This window comes from Phasianus colchicus, chromosome 19 (assembly GCF_987193195.1).
Source record: "Phasianus colchicus chromosome 19, bPhaCol1.hap1.1, whole genome shotgun sequence".
Lineage (NCBI taxonomy): Eukaryota > Metazoa > Chordata > Aves > Galliformes > Phasianidae > Phasianus > Phasianus colchicus.
In genome coordinates this window covers 4,099,284-4,115,511 of record NC_143454.1, presented here as the reverse complement: position 1 = coordinate 4,115,511, position 16,228 = coordinate 4,099,284, and the positions used below count along the sequence as shown (strand labels likewise).

General features: G+C 51.5%; 1 protein-coding gene across 4 annotated transcripts in view; it reads right to left on the bottom strand.

Moving 5' to 3' along the window:
* The window catches only part of LOC116234157 (discoidin domain-containing receptor 2-like), a 52,200-nt gene that overhangs the window by 27,248 nt on the left and 8,724 nt on the right, over positions 1-16,228 (bottom strand). The window contains exons 1-2 of one of the 4 annotated variants that reach the window (XM_090121349.1): positions 10,593-11,380; positions 1,954-2,091 (exon numbers count right to left, since the gene is read on the bottom strand). In XM_090121349.1, coding sequence (XP_089977475.1) covers positions 1,954-2,017 — 64 coding nt within the window. In that variant the 5' untranslated portion in view covers positions 2,018-2,091; positions 10,593-11,380. Of the gene's footprint in view, positions 1-1,953; positions 2,092-8,009; positions 10,097-10,592; positions 11,381-16,228 lie in introns of those variants that run through there. The other 3 variants (XM_031601549.2, XM_090121348.1, XM_090121347.1) reach the window with 3 other exon arrangements.

Sequence of the window (16,228 nt, the reverse complement as noted above, 5' to 3'; positions counted from 1 at the left end):
CTGTCTGTGTTCATGGTCATATATGGAACATATATGGAACACAGCCATCACTTCCTTTCCCATCAAAAGGTACAGAATGCAACGTATTATGCATAAGGAAAAGTCAACAGCCTCATTACAGAAGGGACCAGTAGAACTTGACCTATTATTATTAAGTTGTTATGCTGCTGACTTGTGGGTGAGTATCTAAAGAGTTCCCAAAAAGGCACAATTATCACCTGAAAGCAGAAAGTGCTCTTGTGATTCTGCAGTGGGAGTCCTGCCTGGCCACATTTTTGCTTAAAATGGCATTCCCTGCAACAATGCCATATAAAGGGCAAATGGAAACCAGAGCAGCCCTGGCATTGAGGAATGCACTCTGAACACAGCTGTGACTCACAGCAGCAGAAAACTCTCACCAAAAGCAAGTCCTTTTGTGCAAAAAGCCCACCTGGGCTCTGTCACCCAGCAAGGACCCCTGCTCAGACTTCCCCAGCTCTTCATTGTGCACCCCAGGACACACACCCCTGACAGGCAGATAGGAGGGTCTATCACATCTCTCACAGTGAGATCAGACATCTGATGCAGGGCTAAGGGACTAATACGGAATCCTTCCCACCCAGGCCTGGCATCATCCACAAAGCAGCCCCTTTGGTTCAGGGGCACCTGCACTGCTTACAGACAAAGCTGCAGACAGGCTATAGAGGTGCTTCAGACTGCTCCTGGAGCAGCTCAGAGCAAGACAATCAGTGGGCATTACAACCAAGGAGCACCAGCTGGGCCACGTGTCTGGATGGGAACAGGACACAGCCCTTGAGACAGAGGCAGCTGAACAGCCAGGGGAGCTAAGAAAGCAAAGCTTCTTCAGGAAGCCAAACTCTGAAGTCCTAGCAAAGCCAAATGTTCACTTCTTGGATGAAATCACTGCCAGAGGGTGGTACTACAGCCTTGTGCTCATAGCCCACCCTCCAGCCAAGGTCCCACACTGAGAACAGCTTTTCCTGCATGTAATTTATGTACTTACCACCACCTAAAAGGACTTGCATGTGATTGTTAAATGTTGTGGAAGTACAGGGAAAACAATCAGAACCAGCTGGCAACCCTTGTTCAAAGCTGGGCACTGGGAACAGGCATATAAATACCTGCTGAGCTCCCCCACAGGCCTCACTTCACATCTGTGTGGCTGCAGCACAACCTCAAACTGCTGCAAACATCTACAAGGGACAGCGGGGTCAGAGCCAAACACAGTCACAGTGCTTCAAACACAGCCAGACACAACAAGCCCCTCCAGGGCAGCACTGCTGGCTCTCCACACCTTGGGCCAATATGGACACAGACTAGACTAATTAATTTCAGACTGTCTCCAGCAGCAGCCACCTTATTACGGTGATTTTCGCAATATGCTGCAGATCATTATCTTATTAATCACTCAGACCTGTAACTTGCTCGGTGCTGCAGGATAAGAGGTCACTCCCTCCACAGGGACTCATAGGCTTGCACTCCTACCTATAGCTTAGCTTTGTGCCAGGTATGGTTTCTAAATGTTCCTTTCCACATCCCTCTCCAGAATCCCCTTTGCTGGCTGCAGTACTGCTGTTTAGACTTTGCTAACTGGTAATTGGATTTCTACAGTGAGCAAAGCATCTCTGAGCCAGCCTACAATCAGGTTTGTTCTGCACGTTGCACAGCCAAAGCAATGAAGAGAGAACCAGAACTCCACACAGACCTGCTGAAAGCACTGGAAAGAATAAATCCACATGCCTGAGCCCTCCTGGAACTGTCAGATGTTGCACACCAGCACAGTCAAAGAAAACCATCTACCTCAGCCTAGGAGCAGGCAGTCAAGGATTACATCAGCAATTATGTTTATGCCCATTCATTACACTTACACGCATTCACCCTGAAAAGCAAAGAAAGGCTGAGAATGAAGGTAGGGGAATTGGGAGATTGGAGCCCAATCTGGCAGCTCCCTACCAGGGTTGACTTCGGAGCCGGATGGCTCAGGCAGGGAGGCCAGCAGCAGTATGCAGAAGATCATGGTAGCAGTCAGAGACGCTGCGCAGGCTCAGATGGGCACGAGTCCTTCACAGGCAGCAGCTGCGATCTACATTTCTGAAACACAAAGCAAAGAGAAGATGAGAGCCCTCCAAAGGCAGGACGGCCGTGCTGCTGTGTTAGCATGCTGTACTGCCATCGTCTTGCAATGCGTTGGGCAGTTCATGCCTTCAGAAGTGCCCTGACCTCAGCTCCTGACCAGGGGCTAACTGATGGTTAATACTGCCTGGTTACCTCTAGAACTGAAGTGTAACCCAGCTCAGCTCCACAGCCTACTACACAGACTTACCCAACAACTGCTCTTAAGCAAGACTAATGAAAGCAATAACTCCTCCATCTATTAATCAGTTTCCTCATTATATTAACAAGTACAGAAGCTGCTGCTGCAGCCAACCTGGATGGCCCAGCCAGGCTCCCCAGGCAGTGCTGAACCCAGATGCACACTTCTATCCACACCAACTGCTAACCCCCAAATACCCAAAACTTGTCACACAATCTAGAGGCAAACTTCCAAACCAGGGTGAAAATAATCTCTCCCTTCGTGTCCACGTTGCTGCCAACAGAGCGTGTGCACTCACACATGCAAGTACGCTTAATTTCCTGCTTGGAAATGAGAAAAATAGCAAAGGGCTTAAACTCTGGCAATTTCAGTGGAAAGCCACAGCATGACCTTGTGTTTCTTAAGGTGTTATCAGTGAGGTTACATTGATTCTTTGTGTCCACAGTCATTACAAACTGCCTCGGGAAGTTCCCATCCCAGAAGACTGCTTTAGAGATGGCAGGTCAGAGGGTTTGTCTTGAACTTGAACGTTAGAATAGAAGAAAAGAGAACAAACCAATAAATTAAAAGTTGCCAGAGCCAAGGAATATTTGCCAAAGAACCCTCAGAGTGCTATTAAAAAGGCAAAATTTGAGTGATAGGATTTGTTAATGAAAGGAAGAGATCGTCACCATGCCAGCACATACACATGTTTAGGAATGGCAGAGCATCAGATGCCATTAGCTCAGAGATTTCTAACAAAAGATGGTTTTTCCCACCCCACATAACTAAGCCACTCAACTCACAGCCTAAAGTTGCCGTGGATACCCAAACAATTGGCTTTATTCACAACAAAGATGCACCACTGGTTCCTAAAGCTGAAGGTAAAACCTTTGGCTCAGGAAATCCCCCAGCTGCACATTGCTAGACGCCCAGCAGCTAAATCAGGGTTAGAATCACTGAGGCTTGCCCTGTTTTTATTCTCCTTCCTAAGGATTTGCTATTGGCCATTGTCCTTGCTGGATTCACTCCATCAGAGAGAATAGCTGTGAGTCTGAACCCCAAGCTAGGGGCCTTCCTGGGAAAGCCAAATGTGGTGCAGGAGGGGGAATTAATGATGGGTGCTGTGCCCAGCAACGTGACAATATGAGCAAGAGGCAAAAACCTCACAACTGCAAGGGCACTGCCTGAGATGGAGACGCAGCAGAGAACTGCTGGGAGGGGTTTGGGGTGCCCTGTGGGTGCAGCTTGGGCTGGGGATGCTCCCTCCCTGTGTGTGTCCCCACACAGTAACAGAGCTGCCAGGTCCTGAGGGGGTCCTGGCAGGAGAACAGCAACTTAGAGACATCTCCCAGGTGGCCTCTCAGCTGGAGGTTTAACAGCTGCCAACTGTACAGGAGCCCTCAGCTGGCAGAGGACAAGCACACAGATGCTCCACATCCTCATCACCCCCTTCAGAACACGAGGACAGCCCAGCCAGCAGGAAAGGATGAGACATCTGTGGAGACAGGGGCCAGCTCCCACCACAACACTCTGGAAAGGTCCTCAAAGTCACCCAGGGTTAACTGCCAAAGAGCACTGAAATAGACATTGCCCACTGTCAGGTGAGGACAAGAGCCCCCTGCTGAGGCAAAAAAAAAAAAAAAAAAAAAAAGGAATCAGAGCAATCCCAAATGTGATCTTAAGCATCCAAATGCTTCGGCTCTCTGTCTGAGTGACAGGCACTGAGAGGTACTGAGTCTCAGAATAAGGACTTGCCTTCTTACTGAGCTGTGCTGAGGTTGTCACCCTCTCAAGTCACAACAATGGCCACAATTATCCCTGCAATATAATACATGTGACACGCAACACACAGAGCAGCAGCATCCAAAATTATCTATTTCGACCAGGTACAGAACAAACACATCATTCAGGTGCTCATTTACCTAAAGATCACATGTCCCAAATCAAACCTATTATATAATCATCCATCTAGCCACGCTGTCATACCTCCACCTGAACACAGTGATCAGTATATCAGAGACAACAAGAGGGAAGAGGGAATTGGGGAGAGCAAGAGAAAGCATGCAGAAATGCCTGACCAGCATGCCAGCTCCTGGCATGAGCCAGCAGCCAGTGCAGGAGGAACAGCATGGGCTGGGACAGCACATGGGTTGCCTCTCCGACCCCATCCCACAGACCAGGGCCTTTCCAGGGGCACGTGGAGCTCAGCAGGTCATGTAAAAACCAGCATGTCTTAAGGGAACAGCAAGCTGAAACTGGAAGATGTGACCATAGCAGCCAGCCTGGTCTCCAGGAAATACATTAAGAAAGTTTCAGAGCTGGCTGTAGAGCTCACCTGCCTGCAGTTCTGTGCCTATGAAAGCTCCATTTGGCCTAGAGACCTCTGCTTCCATTCCCTTACCCAAAGAGGGTCCAAAATAGGTAAGATGAATCCTTCTGGGATGCATCCTTCACCATTGATGGCAGACAGAAGACAAAGCTTGGCTTGGACAAGGCTCATCCCTCCCTGATGGCCACGGTTAAATGAGAAGAATGCTCACCTTTGTATCTGGCAGTGAAGGAATACTTCCAGCAGATGAACCTTACGTGGAGATCCCAGCAGCTGGGTTCAGTGTGCACTGAATTTTTTCTTCCAAGCACACTTAGCTCCTGGTCCTGGACCACCACTGTGCAAGCAGCATCACTCATCTTCTCGAGCCCTGCTGCAGCCGTTGGTGCCTTGAGCAAGAATCCAGGATGTTTTTCCACTCATCTCATAATTTAGAGGAACCTCGGCTCCACTCTGAAGCTCTTCATCCTGGGAACTGCTGTTTGAACAACTACTGATGCTGATTTCTGCTGAGGCTAAATCTCAGCTGGTAATAGATTTGATTTCCAAACTGCACGCTTCCATGTGCTAGAGCACACTGGAATACACTACAAAATACAAGCCTCTGTGCAAACTGCTTGGAAATCATCTTCCTAATGACTTTCTTTTTTCCTGGGTTGACAACTCACTTTTCCTCAAGCTCTTTCAGCTGCATTGTAGTCCCTGGGTTTATGGTGCTTCTCCTCCTGACCTGCACATGTACACAGAGTGCCAACACCACAGCACAAGCCCCAGACCAGCACAAACAGGATTAGCAACATCCTCACAGTGGCAAGAAAGTGTTAAACTCTGTCCTCAGACTGAATGGATCAAGTTGCTAATTGCTAACAGCTGGCTGCAGGAGAATAAAATCCTGTTACAATCATTGTGAGAGTGGAAAAAAAAAAATATCTAGTTGCTGAAAAACTCACTGAGAAATGCAATGGAGGGCAGCTTTTTTCCCAACATAGCCAGCAGATACTGTGTCTGAACACCCAGTGCAGCTCTCCAACAACACAGCTCACCATGCCCAGCTCCCTGCGTGCCCTGCAAGCACACTGAGCGCAGGAGGGAGCTGTTCTGTAGCTATCTGCATGAAGAAGGTGGGACTTGGAGCTCCTCCAGGCACTATTCTCCCTCCAGAGATCCATTACGGAGGTCTGGCATGTTTGCAAGCCTCTTTAGATCCTGACTGAAACTGCCATTTGTTTTAACTGGTTCCTTTGCAGATCGTTACCTTGGAGCGGGACCTTCGGGTTCGTTGCAGGCATCCCATTAAAGATGCCCAGCATCTGTGCCAAGGTATTTCATGGTCATGACCAAGGCTCATGGGTGTGCATCCATTTCTGCATGCTGTGTAACAGGAGGATCTATCCAGAACTGAAATATCCCCAGAGGGGGTTCAGGAACGGTCAGGATGACTGGACATTACATCCTAGCAGCCCTAAAGGCACTCAAGGAGGAAGCAGCAAAGCCACTAAATGGGGCAATATCTGAAGCCTGAAGAAGGAGGCAGGGAGGTGTGATTGCCATTTCAAGGGCTCCAGAACAATGGTGGGGCTTTTCTGTTGCCTCAAAATTAATTGGACACCCCAACAGTCCACCTCTGGAGCACACACAAGCCCATGCAGCCCCAGTCCTGACCAAACCAAACGTGCTGATGAAAATGCTTAGCAGAAGGAGTTCCAATCACCTCCTCCCTATAAGCTCCTGTTTATCAATAACAAATATTCGCCCTCACAACTCAGCTGGCATCACACTAAGAGCACATAGGAACAAATGTCATAAGGAAAGGCAATATCTTCTAGCTAAGCCAGCTGCCATTAGATTGGAAAATACACAAGTTACATCAGGATCCCTGGCCTGAAAAGAAGGCCACCCACCCCAGCACCAGATGGCAGCAGCCCCATAACAGTGTCCTGGGCCCCGTGAGAAGCAGGTGACAAGTTTTCCCATAAGCAAACCTGAAGAGCAGTCCTTGCAGCCAGCCCTGGATATAACACAAGGAGAAGCCTTTGTGTGACTCACAGGTGGGACCAGGACAGACCAAGCACCACGGAGACTGGACACTAAGGGGAAATTGGGCACGCCAGCAAGGTCCTCATGCAAGGGACCAAGGGGAGGTGGCCAGGGAGACCAGAACCACGTGGCAGCATCAGGAGTGCAGCAGGGAACACAAGGCATGGCCAGGCTCCACATGGCTGTGAGTGACAACAACCAGGCTTCAGGGAAAGGGGTTGGGGTTTATCAGGATGCATAAGGTAAGAAGGCCTAGAAAAACTGAGTAGCTTCAGTGTGATCTTCAAGGTGGCATTTGGAGATGTACCACTAGCAGAGAGTGTGTGGGATTCATTCAGTGACCAACAGTGCTGCAGAGTGGCACGTGGGGTAGGGATGGGGACAGCACAGAGGGCACTGTGGCAGAAGACTGTGGAGGTCTGGTATGCTTTGTGTACCTGTAGGTGGGTGACGGGGCTCTCAAGAAGCTGGTGAGGGCCTGAGCCTTTCCACAGCACAGCCAAAGACCTGATGAGACTGCTGGGGGAAAAGAAAGCAACAACTCTGCAAGATTTTAGGAAAAAAAAAAATCATATCCCAGGCACTTGCATGTAGATATACAACATTTGGAGAAGGATCAGCTCACGGCCCCAAGCACAAAGGGCAGCCTCAGCTGCAGCCCAGGAGAAGTGTGAAGGTTTGGGCAAGTATGACACCCCAAACGTTCCAGCATTTCCCTCTTGCTGTGGGCTGATTCCACAGCAATGGGGTGTCCTCAGTTTGGGAAACTGCTCAGAGCCCTTCCTCACACACCAGATTTAAGCATCAGTGAACAAATGCAACACAACCCATCAAGTTAACCAAGCCAAAATAGAAAACATAGAGGTAGAGCCAGAGACAAGGAAATGCAGTTCACCATACTGCAATGCTGGATGGCAGGAGAACAGATGATGGGCACGAACAGAAGGCTCTGACCATCTCCTGTTGCCCAAGCAAAGGCATCACTTCGTCCCTTACCACAGCTTCCTTCCTACGCAGAACCCACAGTGGCACTCACACAGCTCTCCTCTATTCCTTACACTTGTGTTTCTCTACAGGTTTTTTTAATTCCTCCTCTTTTTCGAGGCTGTTTACTTTTTTTTTTTCTCCTTTAAACAATCTTTAAAGCACAGCAGCTACAAGCTCACAACGTTCCTCCCAGACCCACCATCTCCCGCTCCGAGGCTCACATAGCAACCATTTATATGACATGTTAACCACACAGATGACAGATGGAGTATTAAGAGCACTCAATCTAAACCACCTTCCTCCCTCCCCGTTCTCAAGGGGCTCCGCCATAACCTTTTACTTAACAGTGCTCAAACTCACACTCAGAAGGAGCTCAGGTTACGGAGGCACAGAGCTGTTGGGGCTGGATGAGCTCCTGGTGCAGGGTTAGCACCAAGCTCGGAGCAGCAGTGCAAGGCTTTGGCCAGCCAGGGTTTAAAAGACTCCACGGACTGAGGTTCCAGGCTTCAGTTGCACTCTGTCTTCCCTGAAGATGTACCGGAGCAGCAGAACTCATCCCAGAGGCCGGGGTATGGCAGCAGCCATGTTGCACAGCACAGATCGTGCTCCCACTGGCTTCTATTTTTGGGAGCTATCGGGTGGCACTTTGTAAATCAACCTCATCAACAGAACATGGATCGGCCGAATGGAAACTGGGACGGTGCCATCTGAGCACAGCTACAAGGGAAGGGAGAGCTCACGTGGATGGCAAAGCAGTGCCGAGTCCTCCCATCCAAACACCATCGGCGTGCTCTACCCACCAGCTGGGTGATGCACCAGGGCATATCTACACACATCCACACAGACATCAAAGTACTTCTCACTGCCCCGAGCTACATTTGTGTTTTTTTCAGTTGTAATTAGTTTTCTCTATTAACTGCTCCCTTCCAGAAAAGCCAGCTCACAGTCACAGCTCCCTACCTACGCTTCCACGCAGATTGCTCCATCCAGATCCCTTTTAAAAGTCGTCCAGGCCAAGCAGCCTCTTTGCAAAAGCAGAAGGGAAGCAAACAACGTGCAGAGCAGCGTGGAGCATCCAGCCCTGAGCTGAGAGCTGCTGGTTGGGCTGTGCGAGGGTGGGAGCCAAGCACTAGGAGATGGTTCAGTGGAAAGGAAAACAAACTCTACGCTGGAACTTCTACTCGTTCAGCTGGCAACCCAGTTTACATCAGAGCACCGCAGCAACGCTAGCACTACCAAATGCTGCATTCTATGGGTTCTGTAAAAACGTCCCTTCATTCAGAAAAAGAAATTTCCGTGCACCTGTCACTGACCTCATCATGACAGCACTGCTGTCCTCTTCCCTCAAAGCTTTTACCAAGGTGAAAAGCGAGCTGTGCCACACGTTTACAGAGAGCAAGCTGGAGCAAGCTTTTCCAACAGCAAGAAGCACAGGTTGTTATCACCAACTGCATTCCATGGGCGCAGGCAGCTCCACAGCACAGCTCACTTCTTCGGAGGGCAGAGCAGGGGAAGCCTGGCTGCACACTGCTCAGTGAGCTGTGTTTACTACAAAGTGCTTTTCAAGTTAAACTGGGGAAGTGCCCAGCAAAAACAGGAGCAGAGAGGGGCAAAGCTTTGGGGTGAGCCGAATCTCTGCTGCAAGCCCAGAGAGCCAGCAAGGATTTTCAGGCAGCTCTGCGTTCTGCAAGGTGTGCTATTTACTGGAACAGCTCTAAAAGATAAAGTTTAACTTCTTGCACATGGAGATGAAATGTTAATTAACTCAGTGTTCCAGCAAAATGCCTAGCATGACTGAAGAGAGTTCAGAGAGCATCCCTGCTTACCGCAATGTACTTCAAGCAATCAAACCAAATGGTTTGTTTGTAAACAAAGCAAAACAAGGACACTGAGAAAGATCTCGCAGCATTTCACAGCCATGGAAAGGCAGCATGGCAGGGCCTGATGGAATCTTTTTCAAGACAAACCAGAAAGAGGAGATCACAGAAGTCATAAGATTAGGGAAGGCAGGGAGGTGTAGGAAAAGTCCCGCATTGTTTGAGGCAGTGAGAAATACGGGCAATAAAATACACAAAATGACAATGTCTAGACCAAAGAGAGGATCCCATTTACCTCTTTTCCATAGCGGACTGAAATTAAAACCAGCAAATTAAAATTGAGGGAATGAAATTCCACAGCACACACGTTACGCCTCCGGGACGCGCTGCCACAAAGCAGCACAGGACTCATTCAATGCAACACGGGCAGTGGATCTCCACAGTAAGAACAGCTGTGGTTCCACCAGCACAGCAACGGGCAGGGTTTGCTGGCTGCAAGCCCTCACCCAGGCAGGTATAAGCAAAGCTGTAATTAAGGCCAGCACAGAGCTCTGTGCTGCAGGTCGGGCTGTTCTCTGCCTGGCTCCTGCATCTCCCTGTTGGAGCTTTGTGTCTGCGCAGCCTTGAGCAGCTTCATGCAGAGAGCGGCTCTATCCGCTTCTTGTTTGAAAGGACAGAAGCCCCGCGAACGCGTCGCTCTCTGCAGCACACAAAGAGCGGATGGAATTTCAGCCAAACTATTAAATAAAAACCCGCGGAGCGGAGAGCAACCCTGCAAGGCTCCGCGGTGGGAACGGGGCCGTTTGGGAAAGTTCTCAGCACCTGGAAAAAGGGGTTTACCAGGGAAGTAATCGCACTTATCCGGAACGGCTGCCGCCGGAAAGTCCCGCAGCGAACCCCCGCCAGGACGCGAGCGGCAGCAGCACCCAAGCTGCCAGGACCCCGACGTGCCACCGGGTGCCGTCGGGAGCGGCAGGGAGCCCGGCTCCCCCAAACCCTTCCTGCGGGCACAACGGCTGCAAACCCGACTCCGGCCCCGCGAATCCCCACGGAAAGGAAAGCGGGGCTCGGCGCCGGCGGGCTGCGAGCACAGCGCTGCGATCCGCCCGGCCGGCCGCCCACCCACCTGCGTCCCTCGGGGGCCGCCGAGAGCGGGGAACGACCGCAACGCGTCCTCCGCGCCCCACGGCCCGAGCCGGGCCGCCCCGCCGACATTCCTTGCGGCTCCGCACCAGCACGCACGATGTGTTCAAACTCCACGAGCTCCTCCCCGCTCCCTCCCTCCGCGCACACGGACGGGCTCGAGGGACGGCCCTGCCTCTGTCAGCGCGGTTCCTATGGCGACTGCCGGCCGAGCAGATGGGAAGGGAGCTCGTCGGCGAGGCGGATCTGCCTCCTCGGATTCCTCCGCTCTTCCCTGTCCCGCCGGCCCCTCCTCGCTCCGGCGCTCTCCCCAGGGGCTGCTCTGCTGGCATTCGGCCCGGGCTCGGGCTGGAGGAAGGCCAAGCTTTGAATTCATTTAGTAAAACCACAACATAAAGCAGCTCTCCTGCTCAGGAAGCAGGGCCCGTGTAGTCTCAGAGGCAGGCCGGGCCCCGCGCTGCCAGCTTGCACCTTCTTGTTTAACGCGGACAGGAAGAAAGAAAAGACACGGCTGTCATTGCAACGCGCTCAGAATCCTTCAGCGGCCCCGGCTGTCCGTGGGGGGAGGTAAAAAGCAAAGGTGCAACTCGTCACTTATTAAATGCAGCTGAAAGGGAGACCGCAGCCACAGAACTCCTCGGTCCTGGGGTTTGCTGCTGGAGTCTGTCCTGGAAGCGATAAATGCAGGGCAGGAGGATCTTCAGCACAGAGCACAGCCCTGCTGCTCCCCTGGGCCGGCACGGCAAGGTCTGCGGATCCTGCATTTGCCTCCTTTTCTTTTAGAAATACAGGATGAATAGAGCTAATAAAAAAATCAATACCTGGCAGCACCTGGGGGGATCCCTACAGGACCCTCACTGGCAGGTGACGTTGCTGAGGTTCTGCAGGGGCAGCAAAACTACTCGGCAACACACCGCTCCTCCACAGCCTGTTTGAAACCAGCACAAGGAACACTAACAGCATCAGCATCCCTATCCCCGTGCTCTTCCACGAGCCCAGGACTGGGGTCTGCAGGAACAGCAGGGACCAGCACAGCACCAGGGGAAGGGGACACTGCTGTGATGGAATGCTTGGAGAAATAGAGCTGCACGGCGTGCTGCTGGCACTGCATGATCAGACCCCTGCCCCACGTACCTCTAAAAGCAGGACTGAAAGCAACAGGGCTATGTGCTCTAGAGAAACATCAGCCATGCTGTGCCCACAGCAGATCTGAACTGGAAAACAGCTCTGAGTTGAGATGCATGTCACATGGGCAAGTCAGATGCTTCCACGCTCTGTTTTCCTCCCTGCCTCCTTGCCCTGTCTCAGCTACACAATTCACTTCTGTACTGCAAAAATGATTTACTTTTTTCTCCCCCTTGGGAAGTTTTCCCACATCTTAGTGTATTATCAGCCCAGATGATGGGACAATCACTAGGGCTCACACATTTTGGGGCAGAAGCACATGACCAGCAATAGCTGGAGAAGCACAGACACGAGATGCCTCTGTGCCTGGGAAGCCCTACCTCAAGTGAGTACAACTGATTCAGATCAAACACGCAGGATGCACCCTTCTGCCAGAATAAGGACGTCTGCCCCATCAGCAGTGCTCGTGGACCAAGCTGGGACCAACAGCATCCCTGCTGGATGACAGACAGCAGTGAGCAGCAGAAGGCAGCTCTGGGAATCCAGAGCAAGCAATCCAGGACAGACCCCAATAGCAGCATCATAAAGCAGACACCCATCACAGAAGCAACACTAACAGTCTGGCAAACCCCCACATGGCTGGGAGGAGCAAGGACCCAACAATGTGCAGCACTGCCTTCCCAGCGGACAGCCGGTGCCGCGGAGCACAAAGCACTGCTAAGAAATCTGCTGAGCTGGCACTTGGACTCGCTCGCCTCCAGCACAGCAACAGCCTCTCTGCTGGATGCCCTCTGAAATGTAACTTTATTCCACCGTGTGCATTCGCTAATCAATCCTAGGCGTAGAGCAAAGCAGAAAACAGTGCTTTTTTTCCACTGGAATGAGCCCAAATATGCACGATAACAGATCCCACTCAAAGCTATTAGAAACTCAAGCATTTCAGCGAGCTCTGCATCTCGCATCGCAGAGGGAGCATACTTCTGCCATGGCATCATCTGTTCTCAAATTGTGTATTTGAGAGGCTTCCTAATGACCTCATACAGCACATGTGACCGGTAAGTCATCTTTCTCAAAGGACTAGAAATAACATCAACAGACCCTGTTTTGGTTTTGCACAGAGTTTTCTGCAGCACGAGCAGGTTTCCAAACTGCAAGGAAGCAGAACCAGTGCAGGCCAGGCCTCCAACGGATTGCGTTTGGCTTCAGCAAAGATCAGACCAATGAGCAGATGAAGACCCAACAGCAGATACTTACATTCCACACACAAGTTTAGACACCAACTTGTTTATTCTACTGCGGTGCAATTTGGCTGCTTTGGAGGTGCCCATGCGGTACCCTGCAACCCAGACACATTTCAGGAACATTATCAGAAGAGATAAAAAGCACTCTCAAAATAATAATAATAAAAATAATAGCTTTGAAAGTGCTGTTAATTATTTACAACTTGGGCATGTTTCAGCAGGCTTAAAAGCAGCTTTTGCTTCTGGTGTTTAAAAATAACATCAATACTTTGGGGAGTCCAAGCAACAAAGCAGAGATTTGAAATTCATGGCTGGTGAACTGGAGCACTGAAATCAGGAAGCTTCCTTGGCTGCTGCACCATCAGGTGGCACCAGGAGAAGTGAGTGAAAAGACACTGGTGCTAAAGGAAAAGCAACTTAATAAGCAGCTGAAGACAGACTGACAGTGTTGAATAACCCAGCAGATCCCTTTTCATGGTGCACAAAGCTCCCAAGAAAGAAAAGCCACACAATCACATTGCAGAAATGAAGGCCAGAAGAGCATCTCTGGCTGAGCAGGGATGAGGGGGCTGCACAGCAGGGACAGTCCCACCACAGAGGTCGGACCTGCTGCATTAACACCATTTATTCTTTCAGGGAGAGGCAGTGGAAGCCAGCTCCCCCCCTTCACCTCCCCAGGCCCTTCTGGTGCAGTGGAGGAGCCTGTTGCACAAGTGCTCTGCTCACAGCCCATGCCCAGCCCCCCAGGGCTGCTCAGCCACGCTCTGCTGCTATCAGCCTTCAGCACAGCACACACTGCCTCCAGCCATGCACCTGGGAAGGGAGGGAGGCAGAGCAGAACTTGGCACAGCAGGGAGGGAAAGTGGGAGGTGTGCGAAACACCCTCTAAAAATACTGTCAGAGCACAGTGATAGATGACACGCTGCCCAGAGGTGTAACACAGCTCCATGGTAGGACAAGGCAGTGCACGTGGTGACATGCAGATGCCTGACGTGGGACAGACTCTTGCCATACTCAGCCCCGTGTGGTCCCAAACAGCACAGAAGAGAATAGGGATTGGAGGGAACACTTAAAGGCTCATTTCTCAGATGATGGTCTCTGCTGGGACATGGAGCAGAAGAGGACTCAGTACCACTTTGGCACCCAGGGAAAAGAACGGCTGGAAAGGGAGTGAGTGAAGGAGGGACTCCTCCTCCCTAGCCCCCAAAACCTCTCTCGCTTGGAGCTGTAATGCTATCAGTTCAGTTTCAACCAGCAGCACCTCGCAGCCTTCTATTTGCTCTGTTTGTAAGCACATTCCTCAGCTGTTACGTTTTGGGTTGTCTCAGAGATGGGAATGAGAGCAGAGAGAAGGCAAGTTGTGCTGACTTACACCTGCAGGTCAGAACAAGGAGGGCGAGATCAGCTTAGCTGTAGTTGTACTGACAAAGGCCCAGCAAAGACGTCACCCAGACGAAGAGTAAACTCCTGGCATACCGCAGTGCTCAGCACAGACGTTTGTAAACACTTTCCCTTGGCCATCCACACCAGCTGAACTGTCAGAAAGGAGCACAGAAAAACATTATCTGCAATCAGCCATTCCTCCCTATCCCTGGACACGGGACCTGCCCAAGTGGGACATCTCCAGCCTCGCACAGTGGGCCACGTGCCCTCCAGCATCCCATAGCACAACTCCGAGCAATGTTCACACACGTTCTTCCCTGTTGCAGCACGCTGCTCTTTCTGCCTTCCAGCTCTGCAGTGAGTTTGGAGCTAGAAGGAAAGCGCAGGGAGAGATGATGGTGAAGCTGCACAGCTCCCAAGCCAAGCCCTACCTCACCTACAGCAACACTGCTCTACGTCTGCTGCTCTCTCCCAGAGGTCACCCCACGTGAATCTCTGTTGTGCAGGTTGCACCAGGAAGACCAACATTTGAGCGTGTATTCCAGACCTAGAACAGCTAACAAGCTGCCTTCACTGGAGATTTTTTCCCCAGAAAAGACAAGCAGAGAGGCCCAGAAAACCACAAGCACAGATTAAGCCTCAGCAAAGAGCAGCAGCACGTGGGATGCTTTTCCCAGCAGGGAACACGGAGCCTGCAGAACTGTGCGCAGCTCCTGGCAGCACCGTCATTACTGCTCTTACAGCACAGACCCCCGTAGCACTTCCTGGTGTACAGAAGGCAGGTCAGAACAAGAGCTGTCAGGCAAAGCCAGCTTCTTGCTTTTGTGTTTGTAGCTGTTGTTCCAGGACCCTCCGGCCACATGACCCCAAACCTGCCCTCTGCACTTGTGGCTCAAGCCAGCATGCAGACAGCAGCTGACAACAGCAGTGCCGCATTGCTGCAATTCCTCAGCAAGGACCACCGCCTTCAGACCACAGGAGGTCACAGGAGCCAATGCTCCCAGCCCTTTTCACTGCCTGGTACGTGAGCAAAAGGCCTGGGAAGGCTTTCAGTGAGCAGCTTAGAAGGGCTGAGACACCAAGTAGGTCTCACCACATGGCACAAGGCAGAGATTGGAGCCATGCACAGCACTACAACACTCAAACAGGACCACCACACACAGCCCCAGCCAGTGCACAGCAGAGGACAGCGTGATGACCGCAGCAGCTTGCAGAGCTCTCATTTTAATGCTGTGAGCACATAGGCTGTTTCAGGCCTCCCCACAACAAGGGGATGGCAGATGCAGGCCGTGGCCCCATTTCAGCTCAGCAGCAGAGGCTCAGGATGTTTTCACCCCAGCACCCATCCCCTTCAGAACAAGGCATCCCAGCCCAAGGCAGCGCAGGGGTGTTGCAATCCCCAGCTTTGTGCAAAGAAAGCAGCCCAGCCCAGATGACACTGAGGCCCCTGCTCTGGCCTCACTGCCTGCCCATCATCGCCTCTCTGAAGTTTGTGGCATTTCAGGAGGCAAGCTTATTTCTCAGATGTTGAGAGCCATCCTGCTCTCATTAGCACCAGGACGCAGTGGGTGCTCAGATGGGTGCTCCAGCAGGCAGGCTCGACTCGTGACCCCGTGTTTTTCTGACCGGAACGTGGACTCTGGAGAAAACACTCCCCTCCCACTGCGAGGGGCTGGGAAGGGCAGATGAAAGGCAACAACATGCCTTGTGTATGGGTGGCCTCAGCCTGGGTTCACAGCTGGCCCACGCGGATCCCACGTGTGGCCCCAGGGCAGGGAATGGTCACAGTGCCATCCTGTGCCAAGCCTTCATCCCATCTGGGCACATCCCAGAACTGATGCTGCATAGAAAACACCCTCATGCTCATCTG